General features: G+C 42.2%; 1 protein-coding gene and 1 long non-coding RNA gene across 5 annotated transcripts in view; one reads left to right on the top strand and one right to left on the bottom strand.

Annotated features, from left to right (window-relative positions):
* The window catches only part of stab1 (stabilin 1), a 101036-nt gene that overhangs the window by 23574 nt on the left and 55625 nt on the right, over nt 1–21837 (bottom strand). For all 4 annotated transcript variants that reach the window (XM_047347842.1, XM_047347840.1, XM_047347841.1 and 1 more), the window contains 18 exons: nt 20291–20364; nt 20120–20191; nt 19824–19943; nt 19702–19749; nt 17160–17240; nt 16868–17014; nt 13172–13306; nt 13031–13090; nt 12640–12816; nt 9257–9346; nt 8948–9094; nt 7813–7869; nt 7571–7736; nt 7336–7485; nt 4662–4763; nt 4008–4124; nt 1720–1852; nt 1558–1618 (listed from right to left, as the gene is read on the bottom strand). In XM_047347842.1, coding sequence (XP_047203798.1) covers nt 1558–1618; nt 1720–1852; nt 4008–4124; nt 4662–4763; nt 7336–7485; nt 7571–7736; nt 7813–7869; nt 8948–9094; nt 9257–9346; nt 12640–12816; nt 13031–13090; nt 13172–13306; nt 16868–17014; nt 17160–17240; nt 19702–19749; nt 19824–19943; nt 20120–20191; nt 20291–20364 — 1937 coding nt within the window. The remainder of the gene's footprint in view (nt 1–1557; nt 1619–1719; nt 1853–4007; nt 4125–4661; nt 4764–7335; nt 7486–7570; nt 7737–7812; nt 7870–8947; nt 9095–9256; nt 9347–12639; nt 12817–13030; nt 13091–13171; nt 13307–16867; nt 17015–17159; nt 17241–19701; nt 19750–19823; nt 19944–20119; nt 20192–20290; nt 20365–21837) is intronic.
* LOC124856896 lies at nt 1771–3942 on the top strand. Its single transcript, XR_007035444.1, has 3 exons — nt 1771–1901; nt 2202–2525; nt 3372–3942. It is a non-coding gene; the product is annotated as an uncharacterized LOC124856896 (long non-coding RNA).

The raw sequence follows: 21837 nt of genomic DNA, 5'->3' as shown, positions 1-21837 counted from the left end.
ATCATATCACCTTTGAGTCCAGGAAAGGCAGCCAGCCTGCGATTCTGGTCTCTTAACATATCAGTCTGAGTGCTGAGAGCTCTAAAGATCCCTTCAAACATCCCAGGCAGCTTTGGAGTGCTTTGAACAGCTGCCGATGTTTTACAAATCTTTTGATAAGCCAGGTAACTGCCAACTCCAAACAGCAGAAATTCTGTTATCAGAAATCCAATTATGTACAAATGTTCCACGTCCTCGACTGACATTGTTGTCAGGCACACAGGGGAGAAAGGAGCGAAGGAAACACTCCCTCACACACCTGGCTGCTGCAGCCTGCGACTGAAGGAAACCAGAGCAGACTCAGCCTCGTAGGACGTGTGGGAGGTGTTCCCCTTTACTGAAGACAACTTCGCCACCATCCACACCGTCTAAAGGTCATCCCGCATCAGTGTCAGCTACCAAATTGCTACCCCAGCAGGCCACCGTATAAGTTAATAAAATAGCTGATATTTGAAATAAATTGATTTATTTCAGGTGAATTTATTTAAGAAGTTACTTCAACAAGAACAGTAGTTGTTTTGTCTATGTTTAAATGTGTGTATGTATACACACCTCTAATTTCTGTCTCTGTGCTTAATTATTTGTTTTCTGGCAAATGGCTACGTTGGGTTTTTGGGTCTCAATACAACTATTCTTTCAAAAAAGACATTAATAAACTATAGTGTTACTTTAAGATGTTCAAAGGCTTAATTGGTTTTAAAGAAAGTAGATCCAAAATGCTTCATGATTATTCTGGAGCCTGCTGCAGTTGTGGAAATCTGCCACATTCTCATACTACTCTCCAATTTAGAATGATTTGCTTTTTTAGCTTTTAACTTTATGTTCTCTTTTTGTTTCTTGTCTTCCTAGAAGCTAAACCTGGCCTGGCTCTGTGTTTAGCTGTGGCACCTTCCTGGAGGGGGGCATCGTCCAACCTTCTGCTGGCAACAACTTAATGCTCACCTTCTAGAGATGATCCACTTGGCTCTGTCTTTCAGTGTTTAACCCTGTCTCTCCTAGATATAGCTACTGGCTGAGCTTCTACTGAGACTAACTATGTGCTCTTTTTCATCCTCTAGACTTGAAAACTGGCTCAGAGTTCATCTGCTTAGCTGTCTTTCTCTCCTAGATCAAGCCACTAAAGGATCTACTGCTGTCGTTAATGTTTGACCTCTTTAGCATAGAAAGTACTCCTGGATCAGTGCTTCTGTGTTTTTATGTGTCTGCTCTGTCTTCTCAAACCCCCAGTTGGGGCACGTTCTGGTTCTGTTGGAGGTTTCTTCCTGTTAAAGGGGAGTTTTCTTTTCAACAGTCGCTACATGCATGCTCAACTGACCTTGACTGCATTATTTGATAATTAGGATTAATTGAAATGTATGTAAACGACTTGGAATCTGTCTGTATGCGCTGAATTTTTTGTAAAGTGCCTTAAGACGACATTTGTTGTGAATTTGCACTATATAAATAACCTGAACTGAATCGAAGATTTGGTTAAAACCAAAACAAATAGAGGGGCACAGATTAAAGGACTTTACTCACTGGTCCAGTAAACTTGCAGGCAGCAAAGTCACTGCAGCCACCGTTCTGCTCTTCAACACATCTGAAGACAAAAACAGCAACTTGTTGAAAACTAACCGTGAAACAAACATTCAGATCATAGAGAAACCTAAAGGTGGAACTTGAGATGATTAGGCAGCTCACCTGTTGATTGGCTCACAAGAGAAGCCGTCTCCTTGGTAACCACTGCGGCAGGTGCAGTTGACGATGAGCCCACTCTGGTTGCAGTCTGCGTTGAGGTCACATCCACCGTTGTATTCGGAGCAGAGGTCTGGAGCTGCAGCAGGAAGGATGAAACTTTCACCTGATTGGCTCACAGCTTGGAGGTATCTGTTAGACTAACATGCAGCTCAAACTGTGGCAGCTGAGAAAAACACAGTCAGTCAGTACTCACTTCTACATATCGCCCTTCCAAGCTGCCAGACATCCTAGAAATGTTTCTTTGTTCATTCTTTGGTCACTAAACTTTATTTAGGAATATAAAGCTTTCTTAACTCACAGTGCCAACACATTTTAAAAACACAGAGAAGGTAAACAGAACTTTTATTCTGAGTTTCTGACCTTTATTTTGAGAGCAATTCCTTATAAAATAGAAAAGCCTCCAAATCCCATATCTCTCTCTTCAGATTCTGCCCCACTTCTCTTCCTGGGTCTCTTGCTGACTCCATGGGTGTGGACCACTCCTGCCCATCAAGATGCAATCAAAAGCCTTAAGGCTTTCAGTTCCCTATAAGGCTCACTAACTGAAGTCTGTCTGCAGCAGAGCAGCCATTCCCTCTGTTTCAAGAACATTTCCTCCGTAGCCTAAAGTCAACAGCTACGAGTGGATTTGGAAACCAAAGAGTGAACAAACCAGGTCAATTCGGAGGTCAACTCTTCAAGGACGAGAAGCGAATAGATTCCATCTCCGCCACGAGGACCAACTGTGGAAACACCTCCTCCAGACTCTGGTTAGCAAGGCACTAACTGGTATAACCAAGTACAGCACTAATGCTCAGCTAAGCACAAGAACTCAAGGTTCAGAAGGTTTTGCTTTCATTTAATTTAATGTTTTAATGTGTTTTTTTTTATCAATTGGTATTGGTTCTGTTAGGATTGGATTCTAGCTTGACAACTAACCCTCCTTTGTTTACTCTGGCACATCGCTCCCATAAATCATTTCTTTCTCATGGTCAAGAACTCATCTCAAAATATATTCAAATATCCAGTTACTTCCTAAATCCTCTGTCCTCTGAACCACATGCATTGTTTCCCCTGCCGTTATATCGGAGGGGTCCCGTTTCTCCTTCCTGTTTCTACAGTGTTGTTTAGCCCTCTGCTGTGTGCCTCGAGGCGGAGTCCCTCCTGACATGTAGACCTGTGCAACATGTGAGCACGCAGGTGAACACACGCTCCCACCAGCAGACACACGCCGCGCTGGAAGAGATGTTTCAACCACCTGCAAAACAAGCTAAAATATCTGCGTTTTAAACGTTCCCAGAGTTGTGAGGATAGCAGCCATAACTCTCCTACTCCATATCCAATAGAAAACAGAGCTCCGACCCCGCTCCTTACAAGCAGCATAAAAGAAATCACCTGGTGAGAGTTTCTGACCCGGCTAGGCTGTCAGGGGGAAACTTCCTCTGGCTGTTCAAGACTGATCTTGGTAACCAAGTATGTAAATACGTATATAACAGATAAAGATGGAGAGAAAGAGATGAAGAAAACAATGCTGGACTTTGTAGTTAACTGATAAACTTTTGTTACAGAGTTCTTTTTAATAACTGCACTTTTTGTGTCATTCTTCATCCAATCAGATCCGTGATACCCGTCAATCAAAGCTACACCCCCAGCAGCTTAGAGGCACGAATGCCTCTCAAACATACGGATGCAGACAGAAGAGTCAGACAATAACGACAAGACAACGATGATGACGTAGCAAAAGAAAATTCTGTCATTTATTCACAAAATAATTTCACGAGGCTTTTACTGGAGGAGAATAAACGAATAAAGGTATTTGGACTGGACCAACCAGACTGTGGACGGATTTATGTTCAAGTTTATTGTTAAGTTGTAATCCCAGACCTCCAGTGCGCCCCCTCCAGATGTTTTTAATCACCAGCCGCCACTTTGTATAACCATCAAAAAACATAACTTTTGTGCTGTTTTATGTCATTTTGTGAGCAGGACTGAAGCTGCAGGAAGAGCGTTTTATTCCTGCAGAAGAAGAGGCAAGTTATTTTATCTGAACCACATTTGGGTCAGACTGATATAACCAGCCATGTTATCAGACACTGAAGGACAGAGCCTTCAGCCTGTGTCTGTTTGTCAGGCAGTAACATTCCTGGGGAATGGTACCGAATGGCAGATTTAAATTTTCAAGATTGATTTATTGTTTTAGTTTCTGAAAAGAAGCCCAATAATCACGGAGGATTTAGCTGAACAACACTCACGTGGAACTGGACTGCAGAAAGTACCGTTGCCCTCAAATCCAGGTTTACACTGACAGCTGACACCGGACACACACATGGCCTGGGCGTGGCACTGCCGGCACTTCTCAGAGACTGAGCCTGGGAACATACATTCAACACGCTTCAACATTGAATTATTACTCAGAAATTCAATTTCTTTCAGTAAAAATAGTGGATATAAAAAGGTACATTCGTTTATTTTATGTCTGTATATTAATACCTGCATTTTAGATTGCAGCAACCTTGTAAAAAAAGTTGCTTTATTCAAGTTTTCCCACTTTTTAACGTTCCCATTCCTTCTTCCAACACTTAACACCTAGAGCTCTTTATGGCCCAGCATCCTTATTGCTGGAACAACTTTTATTTTGTCCCAGTCTTCCTGAAAACCTCCTAAAGCTCGAATCACTCTTTCATCTATTGTCCTAATACCGCCGCCATATTGGGCTGGTATTCCCAGGAAAATACTTGACAGACCGAATGGTTATTTAATTAAATATTAAATTGAGTATATTTTTGTACAACACTGGACAAAGGTTACCCTCTGCTCCATGTGGTTCTATCGTCTCTAGGACCCGTGTTAATGTTAAGCTCACAGATCAACCTGATAAATCTATCATGTTTATGAGGAAAACTCACCAATCTTGTTCTGGCAGCGATCTCCCTCCCAACCCGGCTGACAGACACACTGACCGGTCCCGTCCATGCCATCGCTGCAGCTCCCCTTCACACAGCTGCAGGCTGAGAAACAAACATGACCTCACACATCATCTGAGCCAACAGAGGTGAGAGAGTATGTGAGTGAAGTTAGGCATGCTGGCTTCCTGCCGCTCGTTTCATGTTGAGCCTTTCAAAGCCTTAACGTTCTGAAAATGTCTGCACTACATCAGCAGAAGAGCTGTAACTGTGAAAGAAACCAGCCGTTGGAAATGAAGGTCAGTTATTGCTGCTCCTAGAGAACTGTTTAAACTTTCAAACAGAAGCGATCGTTTCTGTTTCTAACTGCTAAGTAAAAACAGCTGGCAGGTTGGGTCAGACCTACCAACAAACTCGGCTGAGCAATGGTGGGAAGCGTTGCTATGGTGACAGACTGCTGGGAGCTGAGATTATCTGATGGGTTGAGGTTTTTATGAAGAGCAGAAGGAGCAGGTTTACAGCAGAGGGCAGCAGGTGTTTCATCACAGTACTGTACCATGTTTCCTCATTTGGATTGAGGTCTGCATTTCATTCATTTTACTTGGAAAATCTCTACTGTCATTCTATTTATGACTAATGACCAAATTATAATCAGGCCTTGGAAGGATCCCATTTTCTGCCTTGTCTGAAAACGATGGAGTGCGCTCTATAGGTGTGGAGGGCTTCTCAAGCAACCTAAAAAGGTGTAGTTTCATTATAAAATTGCCCTTTTTGTGTTTGAGATTTTCTGATCTTCTCTGAAATCTGAACTTTACGTCTACATGGACTGCAGTTTATCATGAACTTCGGACAAGTTTTGGGGCACCTATACAGAACGACTAGTAATTTATTTTAAGTCAAAAACATAAGCAGTTTCCTACTGTCCACTGTGGTACTTTTTGTTTTCCAGTTTTTGATTTCCTAACACACCACAGGGTTACAAAAAACATTAAATTGGTTATTTTGGCAAGGCTGGTGTGGCGGAGGACCCCAGAATGCAGACAAACAGGAAGCAGCATAGCGTGGTACAAAAAAAAGATTTAATGAACGATATTTACTTTAGCAGGTGGTGGCAGAAACAGGCATGGACAGGCAGGCAAGACAGGCTTGGCATGAACAGAAAGAACTGAAATGTTTCCACGAGGAATGAACAGAATAGCTGTGTATATATGGAGCACGGTGCAGGTGGACCGAATGAAGATGATTACTGGCTGACAAGAGGCAGGGAGTGGAAACAAAACATGACTGGAACAAAACAGAAATTCAAGAACATAATCAAACCTAAGAATTGTAACAGAACATAAACCTGAAAGCACTATGAACTGAGAACATCCACAAGAAAACAAACCTAGACACCTACAGCACCACCCCTAAAACTATAAACAGAAAGAGATTCCAAAACTGAGAAATGAGAAAAACCCAAAACCAAAAACCCTCCAATTATAACACTTTTTCTGGAACACTGTGATACAACTTTGGTAATGATACATCTTACGTTGTTTATGAAATATGACAAATGTTTCCCAGTAGGCAATAATAGAGTTTATCAAAAGCGGCGTGAAACCTCCGCCCTGTTTGGACCTCTCCATAGCGTTAATCGGTTTTACTGATTAACACAACAATCAAGAGTTCATAGGTGAAGTTTAGTTTTATTATATCTCTGAACTGAGCGATGCAGTTTTTCCCATGATGGACTTTAAGTGAGCGCAGCTCATCCTTTTCAGGAGTGAATGAAATATTTAGTGTTTCAGGTTCGTGCTCTAACCTTCATAACTAACCGATGAAACAGAAGTTCTTTTGTGCCCTGATTTCATTGTCTCAGGCGCTGGAAACAGGAAAGATGAGGAGAGAAATTGCAGCTTTGTGAATCTGTCACTTCTAACTTTTTTCTTTGACCACTCTACAGGTATGTAGGCAGAACTGCAGCGCAGATGTTGATTCACATAACTGATTATTTTGTCAGTGAATGTCTTTAGACAGAACCAGGATTTTTTTAACGAGGAACGCCAACCTTACAGTACTTTAAAAGTGGACAACAGAAGAAAGACAATAGAAGAAAATAACTGACTTCATGACCTACATATATATTAGCAGTTTTAAAGAGAAAACATGTTAAATAAACAAGAACTATTTCTTGTTGGAGATGAGAAGTTAGTTCAAATTGTTGGTGAACTCTGAACACTGAAGGCTGTTCCTCTCAGTCACACTCCTCCAGGTAAACATTTAAGTCCCCCTGGACAACAACACAACTCTTAATTTGTCTCTAAACACAAGTAAAGCATCTGTTTAAAGCATCATATTTGCTACATGGAACCATGTCGACACAAATAATGTGGTTAGCTAAAGCTTCTGTTAAACACCGTTTAAGCATTTGTGCTGCTTCTGTAAACTCTTGTTTTTGCACAGATAATTTGACGAGAAAGGCTATGCTGTGGGCTCCCACCCCACGCTCTTCAAAAATCGAAGGGAGTTACCATAGCAACGAATTACTTCATATTTACTATGTCTCATGTACTTCCTTTACCCAGTAGGTTACTGAAGTAAATGTACATAATGAAGTTATTTCTGAAGTTTTGGGCAGCTGCTACTCTTTGGATTGGAGCATTTTGAAATGTTTGTGGTCATTTTTCTGATGTACCTGTACAGTTGGTACCGTAGTAACCGCCGGCACAGAGGTCACAGGCTTTTCCTTTGAATCCTTTGTGGCATTTACAGGCTCCTGAACCAGTAACACCATCATCACAGTCTCCATGGCTGCTGCAGGGATCTTCAACTCCACCTGGACACACTGAAATATAAGAGGAAATGGTCAGATGAAAAGGTCCCCGAGTTGGTTCCTGGAGGAAATTAAGTCTACAGATGCACTCGCTTACCCTGACAGTCTCTGCTGTAGTGGTTTTTGCAGCACTTCTGGACCCAGGAAGGAAACTGACAAACTCTCTTGCAGCTTTTTCTGCTAAAACGATCATCCAGGTCATACCAGCCAAAGTAGCTGGTTCGATATCTGGAGGGATACCGTAAACAACGAATCGTCCTGCCCTGTATGAGTGCAACAAAGATATCAGTCTGTGTACAGCTCAAGCAAGTCTTTGTGAGCAGAAAGGATGGTTCCTACCGTGTCTGCGTGTTTGAGGGGGCAAAATGGCGGGAACAAACAGGTCCCACAGCGGCCCTGAAACATTTCAAACCGTAAACCAACTGTTTTCAGAGCGGCACAGAAATTTAAATCTAATCTAAAAGTTTTTTAATTCATCACCAACAAAAACATAAATGACCACTTCAGTCAAACAGCTCCTTCAATCAAAGAGCAGCTAAATAGCTACGATAATGGTACAAAATAAGTACACCCTTTGTAAGTAAGGTTTTATGTAGTCACATGGAATCAACTGTTGCTGCCCATCAAACTGGAAATGATTACCAAGACTTTCCAACCTATCTGAAGTCCATCACTCTACAGAGGGAAAGATTATTCCCAAGAGGAAAACATCTCAGACATCTGCCAATCTTCCCAGGAGTCAACGTCCCAGCAGATTCAGCCCAAGGTCAGAGCGTGAAGCTCAGAGAAGAAAACTAAGGAGCTCCATCTCAGACTCCACAGGCCTCAGTTAGCAGGTCAAAGGTCATGACATAAATGTTAGAAAAACACTTAACCTGTATGGCTGCTTAGAAGATTTGAAGGAGAGAGCCTCTTCTCTCTAAAATGAGATGGCAGCAGGACTGAGGCTAGCACAGCTGCATCACAAAGAACAACAAGACTTCTGGAACTATGTGGACAGATGAGACCAAAGTAGAGATGTTTGGCCATGGTGCACAGCTCCATGTTTGGAGGAATATAAAGAGAATATCAGCACAAACTTGTCATACCAACTGTGAAGCACAGTGGAAGAAGGGTGAGGATGTGGGCTTGTTTTGCAGCCAGGGTTGCTCTTCTACCTGTTCAGTCATGTAATGAACCTAGATTTTAAACACCCTGCTTTAACTATTTTCTTTGTTTTCTACTGAATAAATGCTTAGAGTGCACATGGTCACATGCTGGTAATCTGAGGTCGACTCTCCCTCATTTAAGGACCCAGTGAGAACCAGATGGTATTTTCTTATATCCTGATCAATAGAACCTCAGAACCTGAGAAGGGTCTAAACTTTATCATTTAACTTTTAGACATATTTTGTATCTTTATTATTTTCTGTCAGACAGCTGTTGCAGTTAAATATTCAAACCCTTTTATCCGTTTAGAGTGAGCAGAACTAACAAAGGTAGTTTTATTCTGCACGCTGTCGCAGAACGCTCCCAGTCCAGGTGGCTCCAGAAGCTGGTCGATCCCGAATCCCAGGCCCTCTTTGAACGCCATGTAGCGCTCCACCAGCCTAGCTGCGTTCTCATTGATCAGCACGGACCCCTAAACACAAAAATACAAGCAACACATTCTTATTAAACAGCTACAGAACCAAGACAGAACAAAATAGATCCTACTCATTCTGCAGGGTTTTGCAGGTCATTGAGGTATAAATACAAATCAGATGGCTGCAGCTGCAATCAGCAGACAGTGTGTATTTCTCACCACCAGCTTCTTGTCACAGCTTAACTTGATGGTTGATCCATGCATGGTCCGGTAAGACATTAATTTATTGGGCTGACCGACACCTGTCAGCTACACATAAAAAACACAGAATCATGATTCAATCAGAGGACACAACACACTGATGAGAAATTACTTTATTGACCAGAGGTTTTCTGAACTAAATCCTAACCATCAACATAAAACTTGTCCTGAATCTGAAATACTACGAAATCAGGTTCCCATGTTTTGATTGATCCAAAGTGTTCATACCTTTTATGAATGTACTGGCCCATAAAGATAATCTACTGGTTAAACAGATCCTTCTTCATCCTCCAACTAGAATAACACAGTCTTGGGTTTACTGATATGTTGCAGGGTTTAAATGCGGCAAACTGTCAATTTGGCGCATACAGATAAAGTCTTATCTATTTCACGCTTATATAGTAACAAAAATGCCCTCAAAGAGTAGCTGATCAAATAAAAAGACTCGCCTCTCAGCATCACTGTTGATTTCATGCTTCAGCTTGCAGCTCCCAACAGCTGGGTGTGATTTATCAGCATTAAAAAGGATGTTGACCTAAATGTTAACTACTGGAAAAAGTTTGCATTTAGAGACCAGTTCGGTTTTAGTACTTGCCTCAACATTCGACACATTTGTACTAGTCTGTCTCTCGGTACAGAATATTGTACCCAGACTGAGTGGAACGGTACAAACTGTTTGAACAGAAACTGAATCTGAATCTTTGCAACACAACAAATTTTATTGATCAAGTAATTAAATCTTTTCCCTGTCGGCTCGTTGGCTCAGTCTTTAATAAAAATCCAAACCTATCCTCCAGAATGAGGTACATCCCATGACTGCCACCTTTCAGGGTTTAACTACCAAACTGGTCGGTTGGCTAGAACTGCTCAGGTGTTGCTATCCATCAAAGACATTTGATCCTTGGACATGATTTGTCTGTAAGTTCATATTATTGATTGTTTTTGTCCTTTTGTATGCTTGCTGTATTATTTCAACATGTTACATCTAATTTCATTAGCTAAACATACTTGCTAGCTGTCTTTTTGAAGAAGCAGTTGAGCTAGTGTGAAGATAGTTTTAGTGATTCTTTTGTACTTTGTGTATAATTGATACATATTTCTATTTGTAGTGGTTACAGTTTTACAAAATGAAAAGGAGTTGTGAATAAAGCCACAAAACCATTAAGGACTGGATTATTTCAACTTCAGTGTTAGCTAGCTGTCTAGCTTTGCAAAGCCATGCATTGTAAGGGCAGCATGCCATGCATTAAAGGTCCTGCTCAGAACGTGTGTGAAGAACAAGCTGCAAGAGCTCTAAATCCTGAGCAACAAGAACAGAAAGACATCATTGGGTTCTTCCAAATCTGAGAACAAATTTCTCTGTTCTTTTGGAGAATTAAAATATCACGTTCTGGGTTTGGATCAGACCAAAGTGCAGATAAGAGCTTGGCAGCCGCATGATGGGAGGAAGACTTTTCTTTAATTAAAGGTCTCCAAAACGTAACATAATCCAACAAGTACAAACATGAGTCGAGCCAAAAACTTACATGTGTACATAGTTCTGTACCGTAGCAAAACTGAGCATAAACAGGGGTAGTGAACGAGGAATAATGACGGAGGAACCAGCGGGGAACAAAGAACACAGACCAACTAATATACAGGGAGAAAACAAAGGCAGGTAATCACAAGAACTAAGAACAGGTGTGGCAAGGAGACATGGAGGCATAAGGGACAGGTGGAACTAATTAACAATAAAGGAAAACATAGACCTAATTAATACAAAAACACAAACCAAGTCCAAGGATGTCATACCATGACATAAAAGGCTTTTTAGCCTCAAGCCAGAGAAGAAATTACTACTTTTATCAGGTGTAGCGGCGGGCCTATGAAGACCAACAACCAATCAAAACATTGTGAATTTAAAACTCCAAAATTGGGCTGCACAATATTAGAGTCTTAGAATTGGGATATAAATTTTGTTGTATTATCTTTATTTCCTCTTTATCACGATATCTCCTCTCTGAGCTTCAGCATCTCAGTCACTGAACATCTATGTGACACTCTGCTCCGAGCGACCAGTTGTGAAGATACGCAGCGTCACTACTGCTGTAAACTCTGCGCTGACAGGTGTATTCCCCTTCATTGTCCCGAGTCTAGTTTAATGGCCTTATGCCACCTTCTTTTCTTTTGTTTTTCCAAAGCTACAAGGTAATTTATCTCTTTCTCCGATGAAGCCATGGCAGAAATTTTGGTAAATGTAGGGATTTGTCACCAGAAATGTAGGAAACTTGTTCGCTCGACTATGAAACCTCACACGTCCGCGGACAGTCCGCGTTGCTCACGGTACGCCCAACTATGTTGGAGCCTTAAGTTGCTTTAATTCTTTTTGATCTTACTGCTACTGTTGACACAGTAGGTTGTGAAAATCCTCTTAAATATGGGGTACCTCAAGGCTCAAGATTAGGTCCTATTTTATCCTCGTACCTGCTCCATCTGGGGTCGGTTCTCTAGAAATACAATGTGGCATTCAGGTGTATCCTCCATTAAAATCCAGCGGAGAGGTTGCTCAGGTGTTTGGCAGAAGTGAGAGCATTGATGGAGCTGAGTGTTCTTCATTTAAATGATAGAAAGGCAGAAGTCATTTTATTTGAGACCTGCTGACAGGATGCTGCTGGATCTCTGAACTCTTCAGGCTGTCTGTCTTTTATGGATCTCAGGGGTATCCTTGACTCAGATTTTAAATTACATAAACAGGTCAGTGCACTAGTCCAGTCTAGCTTTATCATCTAACCCTTACTAGTAAAGTCAAGGATGATCTTCCTCAAGATATCCTTGAGAGGGTTTTTCATGCTTTTATTATTTCTAGACTGGACCACTGCAACTCCCTCTGTGGTGGGATGGACCAGTCTCTCCTTCTCCGTCTGCTGGAACTTTAGATGATTTCAAATCTCTTTAAAAAACTCATCATTTTAAACTAACTTTTAATTCCAGAGAGCATGACCATTAGGCCAGTCCTGGTTTCTTCTACATCTTTTATTGCTGATTGCCTTTTTGTTTGTAAAGCAATTTATAAATAAAAAAACACTAACATTTTATCCAGTGCTCACTTGGGTCTTAGGATGCAGGAAGGGGTGATATTAGGAACTGGGACCGAGCTTGTTTGGCTGAATTTGTGTTACAGGCCAGTTTTCTTTCCCTAATCCTAAAACATACTGCCTCTTCTTCTGCTTCAGTTTGGATTTTGGCTCATTTTCTAGGTTTCATTATCCTGCATGGATTGTGGCACACTCAGCTTCCTACTGCATCCATCCATGCAAACATAGACCATCACTACATTATTGACTCTGCTCTCCTCCTCTTACCCTGGAATTGCGGATGATGTGCGCCTTGACAGTAGCAGCCAGCTGGTCCCGGTGGTCCGGATTGACGAGCCAGTGGTGCCTTTCACGTGGCAGGGAGTCGAGGGCCTTGTCAGTGGGCCAGAAGATGGTGAAGGGCTGGTGGATGGGCATCTGGAGCACTGGAAGCAACCCTGCATCCTGCACAAGCAGCACCAGCCATATTTGTGATTATTTATGGTTTTTAGTTTCATCGATGCAGGTGAAACACTTAACATCAAGGCATACTGATATTCCTGCATTGCTTTGTTTCATCTCGGGGGAATAATAAGAGAACAATGAGCCTCCACCATGATGAAGAGGTGAAGGGTAGCAGAATAAGAACGCAGCTTAAATCTGATGATGTTTTACTTACCTCAATGAGTTTGTAAAAGCGTCCGTAGCCATAAAATGTAGCTGCAGTACTGAAGTTCATCTAAACACAGAAACAGAAATATTAGTATCTGATTGTCCAGATTCTCCTTCTTAAATGTAACTTTAAAGAAGTTTATCAAACCGTTTTAGATTCAAGCTGCGGTTTATCCTGCAGCCTGTAAGGCGTCAGCAGCGTGTCGATGTGGTGGATGACCCCGTTACTGGTGGTGTAGTCGCTCTTCACCACCATCGATCTGTTGTTGATCCAGACTGAACCCTGCAGAGGTTCAGGACAAACAACTGATGGAACCGGAAACACACTTGTGTTTTTTTTTACTTCCGTTAAAAGAGTAACAGCTATAGTGCTCACAAACACCTAAAGTTTGACCTTTTACCTAATTGAAATGCTTTTCTCCATGTCACTTGTCAAAATAAGGTGAGATCTTTCCATGTAATCCATGCAACATTTAGTAACTGCTCACAGTTAACTCCATAAAAGTTACAATAAATAATCCATGCAATAATTATTAAAACACACAGTTGAAGCAGTGAGGAGTGAAACAAGCTTGTTCTCATATTCTGGAGCTGAGAGACTGGAAAGGCCTGTGTGGAGCCACATATTATCTGTCTTATCGTTTGCAAAAATATAAACAAGTATATCCAAAGAAATGATGTATGATGATTTTATATTCTTTCACATGTATTGAATAAAATTAGTAGTCTTTGATTAACAAGTTAAAATATGTATGATTGAAATGTGGTTAAGAACTGAGAATTAGAGTAAAAACATTAAGGTCTGACATTTTCAATCAGCTATATATGAAAGAAATATAACATTAATCATTTGTAAAGCATGAATAAAAAGAATTTTAACACTGTTTTAAAGTAAATGCAGAAAGCTGAAGAAAGGAATGTGTAATACTGTGTAAAGTTTAAAACTGAGCAGATTAGAGAAAGAACTGTAGGATGACAAGGAGTGAGGAGAGCCAGTTGTATGCTGACAGCGAACCTTTTGAAGTCTAAATGGGAGGAAGGGAGGATGCGACTACAGCCAGCTGTGTGGCTATTACCAGCATCTCCAAGGCTGAGAAACAGCATCCGTGGGTCACGATGACCATGACTAAAGTATTGGGCAATAATCAAGAAGCCGAGCTGAATAGGTTGCGCAATAACTAAGAAGCCTGATAAGGGCCTGACCGGTGAAGGCATCAAGTGCTATAAAAACAATGCTGAGAGCAGAAACGGTTTCCTCGCAGAAGACCAGCGAACAAGATCGGACGGAGAAAAGAAGCTTAGATGGAAAAGGAACAAAGACACAGCCCAACTGATCAACTGCATTAACAAAGAGGATCAACCCGTGAGCCCAGAAAGGACTGTGCCTCAAAATTAAGAATCTGATTTCATCTAAAGCCTTTTTATCCAGACAACAGAAGTGAACTTGATCGGTGAACAGCTGATTGCTCTAAGTTTCAGGCTTCTGGAAGTCCTGAATTAACCTCATTTATGTCTCCGGGTTTCCTTCAACTCTTCAGCCTCTGGAAACTACTGTCTTCAGAGACATATAACAATAAAGATCCTGTTTAACCATCGAAGTCTGGAGCATCAGTGCCTGCCACTTAAAGGAAGAAAACTGAAGATTAAGTCGTATTCCCTTCAAGAAACCGCTCGTTACCAGAAGAAACATCTCTATCAGGTGCATGGATGAGCCTCCATCTTCAAAGCCTCTCCAAACCCACTAGTTTCAGCATCAGGGAAAGACAGGTTGAGTTGATTCATTCATTTCTATTATTGAAATTATTTTGTGTTGCCATATTTAAGCTGTTACTGACTCCTGCATAAGTGTTACTAATTAAAGAAAGCATATAAAATTCTAGTTAAATCGTAGACATTCAATTATTTGAGTCACCGTATTGTTGGTTTTTCATTGGTGGTAAAAAGTCTTGTTGCCTGGTTCTAAGATATTTTAGGAGGTTTTTATAGGTTGCCTTAGTCAAGTTTGTTAAAACAGCGCCCTTGCTGAGCTACTAAAATTAACGTAGCCCATATACCACGAGCCAGTTGTAAATTAGGGAATGAGCAGCCGTGAACAAAAGTGACTGTTGAAGGAGTGGTTGACTGTGATAGGCTACTCAGTCATCCAGACCTCCAGTTGAAGAAGGGCGAGACTTTTATATGAAGGATGTCAGAGGCTAGGCGAGTCATTTCCCGACACCAGCTTAAACAGAACTTTCAGTAAACCTGCTTAGTAAGATCTTTCAGGTTTAGGGAAGTCCAGACCCGCTAGACGGAGAGCTGGATTGAGCAATCCCTTTAGACATGGGGAAGTAGGAGGGAGGGGTTAGCTCATCAGACAACGAAACACTTCAAATGTCCTCGCTAGACCTTTATATATTACCATAATAATAACCAGTCATATCAGGCAGATCTGGGAATCTTCAAAATATGAATGCTTTTATAACGGCGACAGATTTTAGGCTCAGAAGAAGTTTGATTACTTGTCAACATGTCAAATTTTTCTCTTTTATAAATAATCTAATTCAGAAAGCTTTAAAAATTCCATGATCAGATATTTATTTAAATATGAATTACTCTGTTAAACCATGAACCAGTAACTGATCAACTACCTTTCTGGTTCAAATTCACCAGCCACACACAGGCCTGATTATTGCCTGACCTGCAGAATCAAGACATCACTTCTACAGAACCTGTATGACAGCATGAAGTAGGCTAAGATCTCAAAAAGCAACATCTAGAGCTAGAGAAATTCAGGGTAGAAACAAAGTCACTGGCGTCCATCAGTCTGAAAAGGTTTACAAACCAATAGCTAAGGCTGTGGGACTGCAGAGAACCACAGAGAGAACCATTATTCACACATGGAGAGAACATGGAACAGTGGAGAACCTTCTCAGGAGACGCCAACCGTCAGAGGTCATGATTCAACAATAAGAAAAAGAGACTGGGAAAAAATGGCCTCCATGGAAGAGTTCAAGGCCAGAACCAACAGCCTGCCTGCCTTAGAGTGACCTTCTGGCTGAAACCAAATCTGTTTGGGCCAAGACTTCCCTGTCAGCAAAACCAAGAGACGAACAGAAGGTGCAGTTGGTTACATGACCTAGACAACAACCCAGGTTCAGACCTCAAAATGGTGCTAAAATTCTTTCATTAGGGGCGGTTCTAACGCTGAAAGCTGATAAGTCCAGATGGGTAAGAGACTTAAAGCCACCCAGTTTATTGTAGAGATCAGAATCAACTAAACCACTTCCTTCAGGCTCCTGGGAGACAGATGAACCCTTGATAAATGTTAGATATTTGATGATATTTTGAACATTTATTCCTTATTTGTAAAACGCCCTGCTGTTAGCAGAAGTTTGTAGCAGCGATGGCAACTTTGTCCTTCAGATTTGTTTCTTTTTCTTTCATCTAAATGAATCATCCAGACATAGATCTTAGCATGAAGAACAAAATGATTAATCAATTAGTAGGTTGATTACCAGTTCCTACTCATTCCTTTTATAACAAACGTTTAGCTTTGATCCTAAATTAATCTTAATTATGAGAAATCTTTAAATGTCTTTTTTGTTTGGATGTGAAAATAATTCATCCTTCAGACTAATTTATGATAGATTGTGGACAGAATAATTTAGGACTATTAAGAGCTTGATGTGGCTAAATGAAACTGTACATCTGAACCGCAATCTGTGCTTTTTCTGTTGGTTTCAGTTTCAAATGAAAGGAGGACAGAGCCTTTGCATAAGCTGCAGGTATTAAAATAGAAGTTCATGTTAACGGTTTCTATAGGTGTAATAACAGCCTTTTATATAATGTGTGTGTGCTCTACCTCCTTCAGACTGAACTCCAGAGAGTATCCCGACAGAGAGACCACACTCTTGGTAGTTTTGAGGTCACTTAGGGTCAAAATCTCACAGGAAACAATGTGGTAACGAATCATGTGTTCCAGACGGCCAGCCCTCTTCCACTCATTAATCTGTCGGCACACAGAGCAACAGCCAGACCGATGACTCCTTCAGATATCCTCATGAATCTGTGCTGCCAGCAGGTTAAGGTGGCAACACAACTGAAAATGTGTGAAGCTGTGTTGGATGTTAAAATGCAACGTTGGTTGCCCTCACTGTGGATTCATTGTTGGTTTCTTGGAGAGGAACGAAGATGGTGAAGGGTCCGTTGCCATAGAGACCAGGAGTCTCTGACATCTGAGAAGGAAACAGAAAAAGTGAACATCTGTGTAAATCATGTGGAATAATCGGCTAACAAAGATGTAATTAGACCTGCCGACAACTCTTGGTTACATAAACGATTCATCACTCAGAGTGATCAAACCCAAACTGGATTATCCTACACTAAATAGAGGTAAACATCATCATATCGACCAATAAATCTGCCAGTATTTGTCTTTATTCCCCCTCAAGTGTCGGGTTAAACAGTCAGTCTTTTGAAACAGGCGAATCATTGGGCAGCTCAGTTCTGCTGCTGGGTTGACATGCAGGACTTTCCTGTCTGCCACAGCGCTACAGGTAGACCCCAGAGGAAAGTGGCTAAAATCTTCTAAAAAACACAGAACTAGTGAAAACGTTTAGCTACAAGTAGCTCCTGCCCAACATGGGGTCTGTGACATTAATAACCACGTTTTCAGACCTGAACAGCAGGGGGCGCTCTCGTGTCGTGTCCGGCACAGATCTTACCTCCGTGGCACATCTCTCCTGTGTGGCGCCAGTCACTGTGACCTCTGCCCCACACACACTGCAGGGGACAGACTGCTGGTATCATCTCTGAATACTGACTTAGTTATTACCGCTGATGGAGATACCTAAGGTTAATGAAGCTGACTACACTGGAGCTGATGTTTATGGTGGACGTCATAAATCCAGCTAGATGTTAGGATGAGAGGGAAGGGAATCTGTGTCAGCTGCTGAAACATTTTGCTAAACAAGTTAATCAGATTTGAGAGAGTCCTAATCAGTGTAGTTTTTTCCTCATTGTTTATATAAATCAAAAATGACAAAAAAATGAGAAATAAATAAAATATAAGAGGAATAAAATATACTTAAAGGAAACAGTCAAACTCAGATCTTCAACAAGTCACTGGAGAAATATGAGGTCCCCTCCTGCCTCAAACAATCCACCATCATCCCGGTTCCTAAGAAACCCACCATCCTAGGATTAAATGACTACAGGCCTGTAGCCCTGACGTCTGTGGTCATGAAATCCTTTGAGCGGCTGGTGTTGAAGCACCTGAAGGACATTACAGGCCCCCTGATGGACCCCCTGCAGTTTGCCTACCGGGCAGTCCGGTTGGCAGATGATGTTGTCAACTTAGGTCTACACTTCATCCTGCAACACCTCGACCACCCAGGGACGTACGCCAGGATCCTGTTTGTAGACTTCAGCTCCACCTTCAACACCATCATACCAGACATCCTCCACCAGAAGCTCACCCAGCTCAACGTCCCAGCCTCCACCTGTCAGTGGATCAACAGCTTCCTGATGGACCGACAGCAGCAGGTGAGACTGGGGAGCATCTTCTTCCGCACAAGAACCATCAGCACCAGCGCCCTCCAGGGATGTGTTCTATCCCCACTCCTCTTCTCTCGTTACACAAATGACTGAACATCAGCAGATCCGTCCGTGAAACTCCTGAAGTTTGCAGATGACACCACTGTTATTGGACTGATCCAGGACAGTGATGATTCTGCAAACAGACAGCAGGTGGATCGGATGGTACACTGGTGCGGTCAGAACCACCTGGTTAACCCACTCAAGACTGTGGAGATGATGGTGGACCTTTGGAGAACCCCACCCCCACATACCCCCCACACCATCCTCAACAACACTGTATCAGCTGTGGACCACTTCAGGTTCTTAGGAACCACCATCTCTGAGGACCTGAGATGGTCCTCACACATAGACACTGTTCAGAAGAAGGCCCAGCGGAGACTGTACTTCCTGAGGCAACTCAAGAAGTTCAACCTTCCACAGGAGCTGCTGTGGAAGGTCCTGTCCTGTCTTCATCTATCTCAGTGTGGTTTGGATCATCCACAAAACAGGACAGGTCCAGATTGCAACGAATCATCAGGGCTGCAGAGAGAATAATCAGAGCTGACCTTCCCTCCATCCAGGACTTATACAGGTCAAGGGTCAGGAGAAGAGCAGCTAACACTATACTGGCCTTCACAGACTCCTGACCTCAACCTTCTTGAACACCTTTGGCATGAATTAGAGCGCAGGCTGCAGTTCTGGTTTTCTCATCTAACTATGAACACCCAAACCTTGGAAGATGTTTACAGAATAGTTAAAGTTGCTATTACTGGCAATGGTGGGTCCATAAACAAATTGGATCTTATATATTAACAATAAGATGTCAAAGGTCATGTACATGTAAAACTGGCCATGGAGAAATATGAAAATAACTAATTTAACAAATCAACAAATTTGTGCCAAGAATTTAGTTAGGTTTTGGTTTAAAAACTACATTTTTGAGATTTGGTTGAAATTTCAGGATAATTAATTAAAAACCTGCTGTCTGGTGCCTTTACTTCTCGTTTGATTTGTCCTGCTTACATCGGCTTCTTCTTACTGGTGGCCTTGAGTTTGGTTGAGTTTAAGATCAGACTGATGAATATTAAAGTGTCATTTATTAACGACGGTCTTACTCACGAACAGCATTTTGCGAAAGAAATCGTTCTCTGACTGCCCGTACACCTCCTGTGAGATAAAACACAACTCCTGTAAGTGTGGGAGTGGGAGGCCAGCAGGTAACTAGACGTTAAGTGACTCACGATGTTGGTGGATCCCCTGCAGTTGAAGCCGTCCCCCACGTGGCCTCCGCGGCAGGTGCAGTTCCTCTGGCCCTGACCCGTGTATTTGCAGAGAGCGTATTTACTGCAGCCGCCGTTGTCCTGCACACAGCATGGATTAACACGCTGCTATGCAGCCCAGGTGGACGAAACCTTTCACCCCTGAAACTGGATCTGAATCATCACTGACATCATGTCTCTAAAAGATTTACGGACCACCAGTTTGTGTTTCAAAGACAAATTAAGCCTCTGGATATTTATTAATGTGGTACACGTACGGTTCTGCAGGGGTTGACCGGGTAGCAAAACCTCCCTGATCCCTCGAAGCCGGTCTGACATCTGCACGCTGTCTGAAAAATAAAGCAAAGAGGAGCATTTTAGAAGAAACATAATGCTGCAGAATGTTTTTGTAACAGTAGGAGGTATTTTAGGGCAGCAGTGTTTCTTACAACGTTTGGGCCGGTTCTGATGCATTCTGCTGCTGTGTGGCAGCCTCCGTTGTTGACCAGACAGCCGTCAATTTCTGCAAACACAAGTAGAGGGTACATTTTCAGAGAATGCATGAGATTTTAGAGCCAACTTTTAACTTGGTCCATTTATCACAACAGATATTCAGGGACTCCGTGTTTAGTATGTCCTCATTTCTTCACAAAGTAAATTCATCAAAGGTCACACTCAAAAATCAGAGTGAAGTTTAAGAAGATCTGGGATCTTTTCCCAACCTATTACTTCAGCAGTGTGAGCACTGCACTGTGATCCATTTGCTTGGGTTTGAATATAATCGTCCCTTCACAGAATCAGCGCCACACATAAAGATGTCTCAACTTCCTTGGTCATAGATGTGAAACTGTATCAGGCAGCAGGTTATGTACAGGTGTTGGACAATGAAACTGAAACACCTGGTTTTAGACCACAATAATTTATTAGTATGGTGTAGGGCCTCCTTTTGCAGCCAATACAGCATCAATTCATCTTGGGAATGACATATACAAGTCCTGCACAGTGGTCAGAGGGATTTTAAGCCATTCTTCTTGCAGGATAGTGGCCAGGTCACTACGTGATACTGGTGGAGGAAAACGTTTCCTGACTCGCTCCTCCAAAACACCCCAAAGTGGCTCAATAATATTTAGATCTGGTGACTGTGCAGGCCATGGGAGATGTTCAACTTCACTTTCATGTTCATCAAACCAATCTTTCACCAGTCTTGCTGTGTGTATTGGTGCATTGTCATCCTGATACACGGCACCATCTTCAGCATACAATGTTTGAACCATTGGATGCACATGGTCCTCAAGAATGGTTCGGTAGTCCTTGGCAGTGACGCGCCCATCTAGCACAAGTATTGGGCCAAGGGAATGCCATGATATGGCAGCCCAAACCATCACTGATCCACCCCCATGCTTCACTCTGGGCATGCAACAGTCTGGGTGGTACGCTTCTTTGAGGCTTCTCCACACCGTAACTCTCCCGGATGTGGGGAAAACAATAAAGGTGGACTCATCAGAGAACAATACATGTTTCACATTGTCCACAGCCCAAGATTTGCGCTCCTTGCACCATTGAAACCGACGTTTGGCATTGGCATGAGTGACCAAAGGTTTGGCTATAGCAGCCCGGTCGTGTATATTGACCCTGTGGAGCTCCCGACGGACAGTTCTGGTGGAAACAGGAGAGTTGAGGTGCACATTTAATTCTGCTGTGATTTGGGCAGCCGTGGTTTTATGTTTTTTGGATACAATCCGGGTTAGCACCCGAACATCCCTTTCAGACAGCTTCCTCTTGCGTCCACAGTTAATCCTGTTGGATGTGGTTCGTCCTTCTTGGTGGTATGCTGACATTACCCTGGATACCGTGGCTCTTGATACATCACAAAGACTTGCTGTCTTGGTCACAGATGCACCAGCAAGACGTGCATCAATAATTTGTCCTCTTTTGAACTCTGGTATGTCACCCATAATGTTGTGTGCATTTCAATATTTTGAGTAAAACTGTGCTC

Source organism: Girardinichthys multiradiatus, chromosome 20 (genome assembly GCF_021462225.1).
Source record: "Girardinichthys multiradiatus isolate DD_20200921_A chromosome 20, DD_fGirMul_XY1, whole genome shotgun sequence".
Lineage (NCBI taxonomy): Eukaryota > Metazoa > Chordata > Actinopteri > Cyprinodontiformes > Goodeidae > Girardinichthys > Girardinichthys multiradiatus.
Note: the sequence above shows the minus strand (reverse complement) of the source record. Positions and strands in the feature narration are given on the sequence as shown.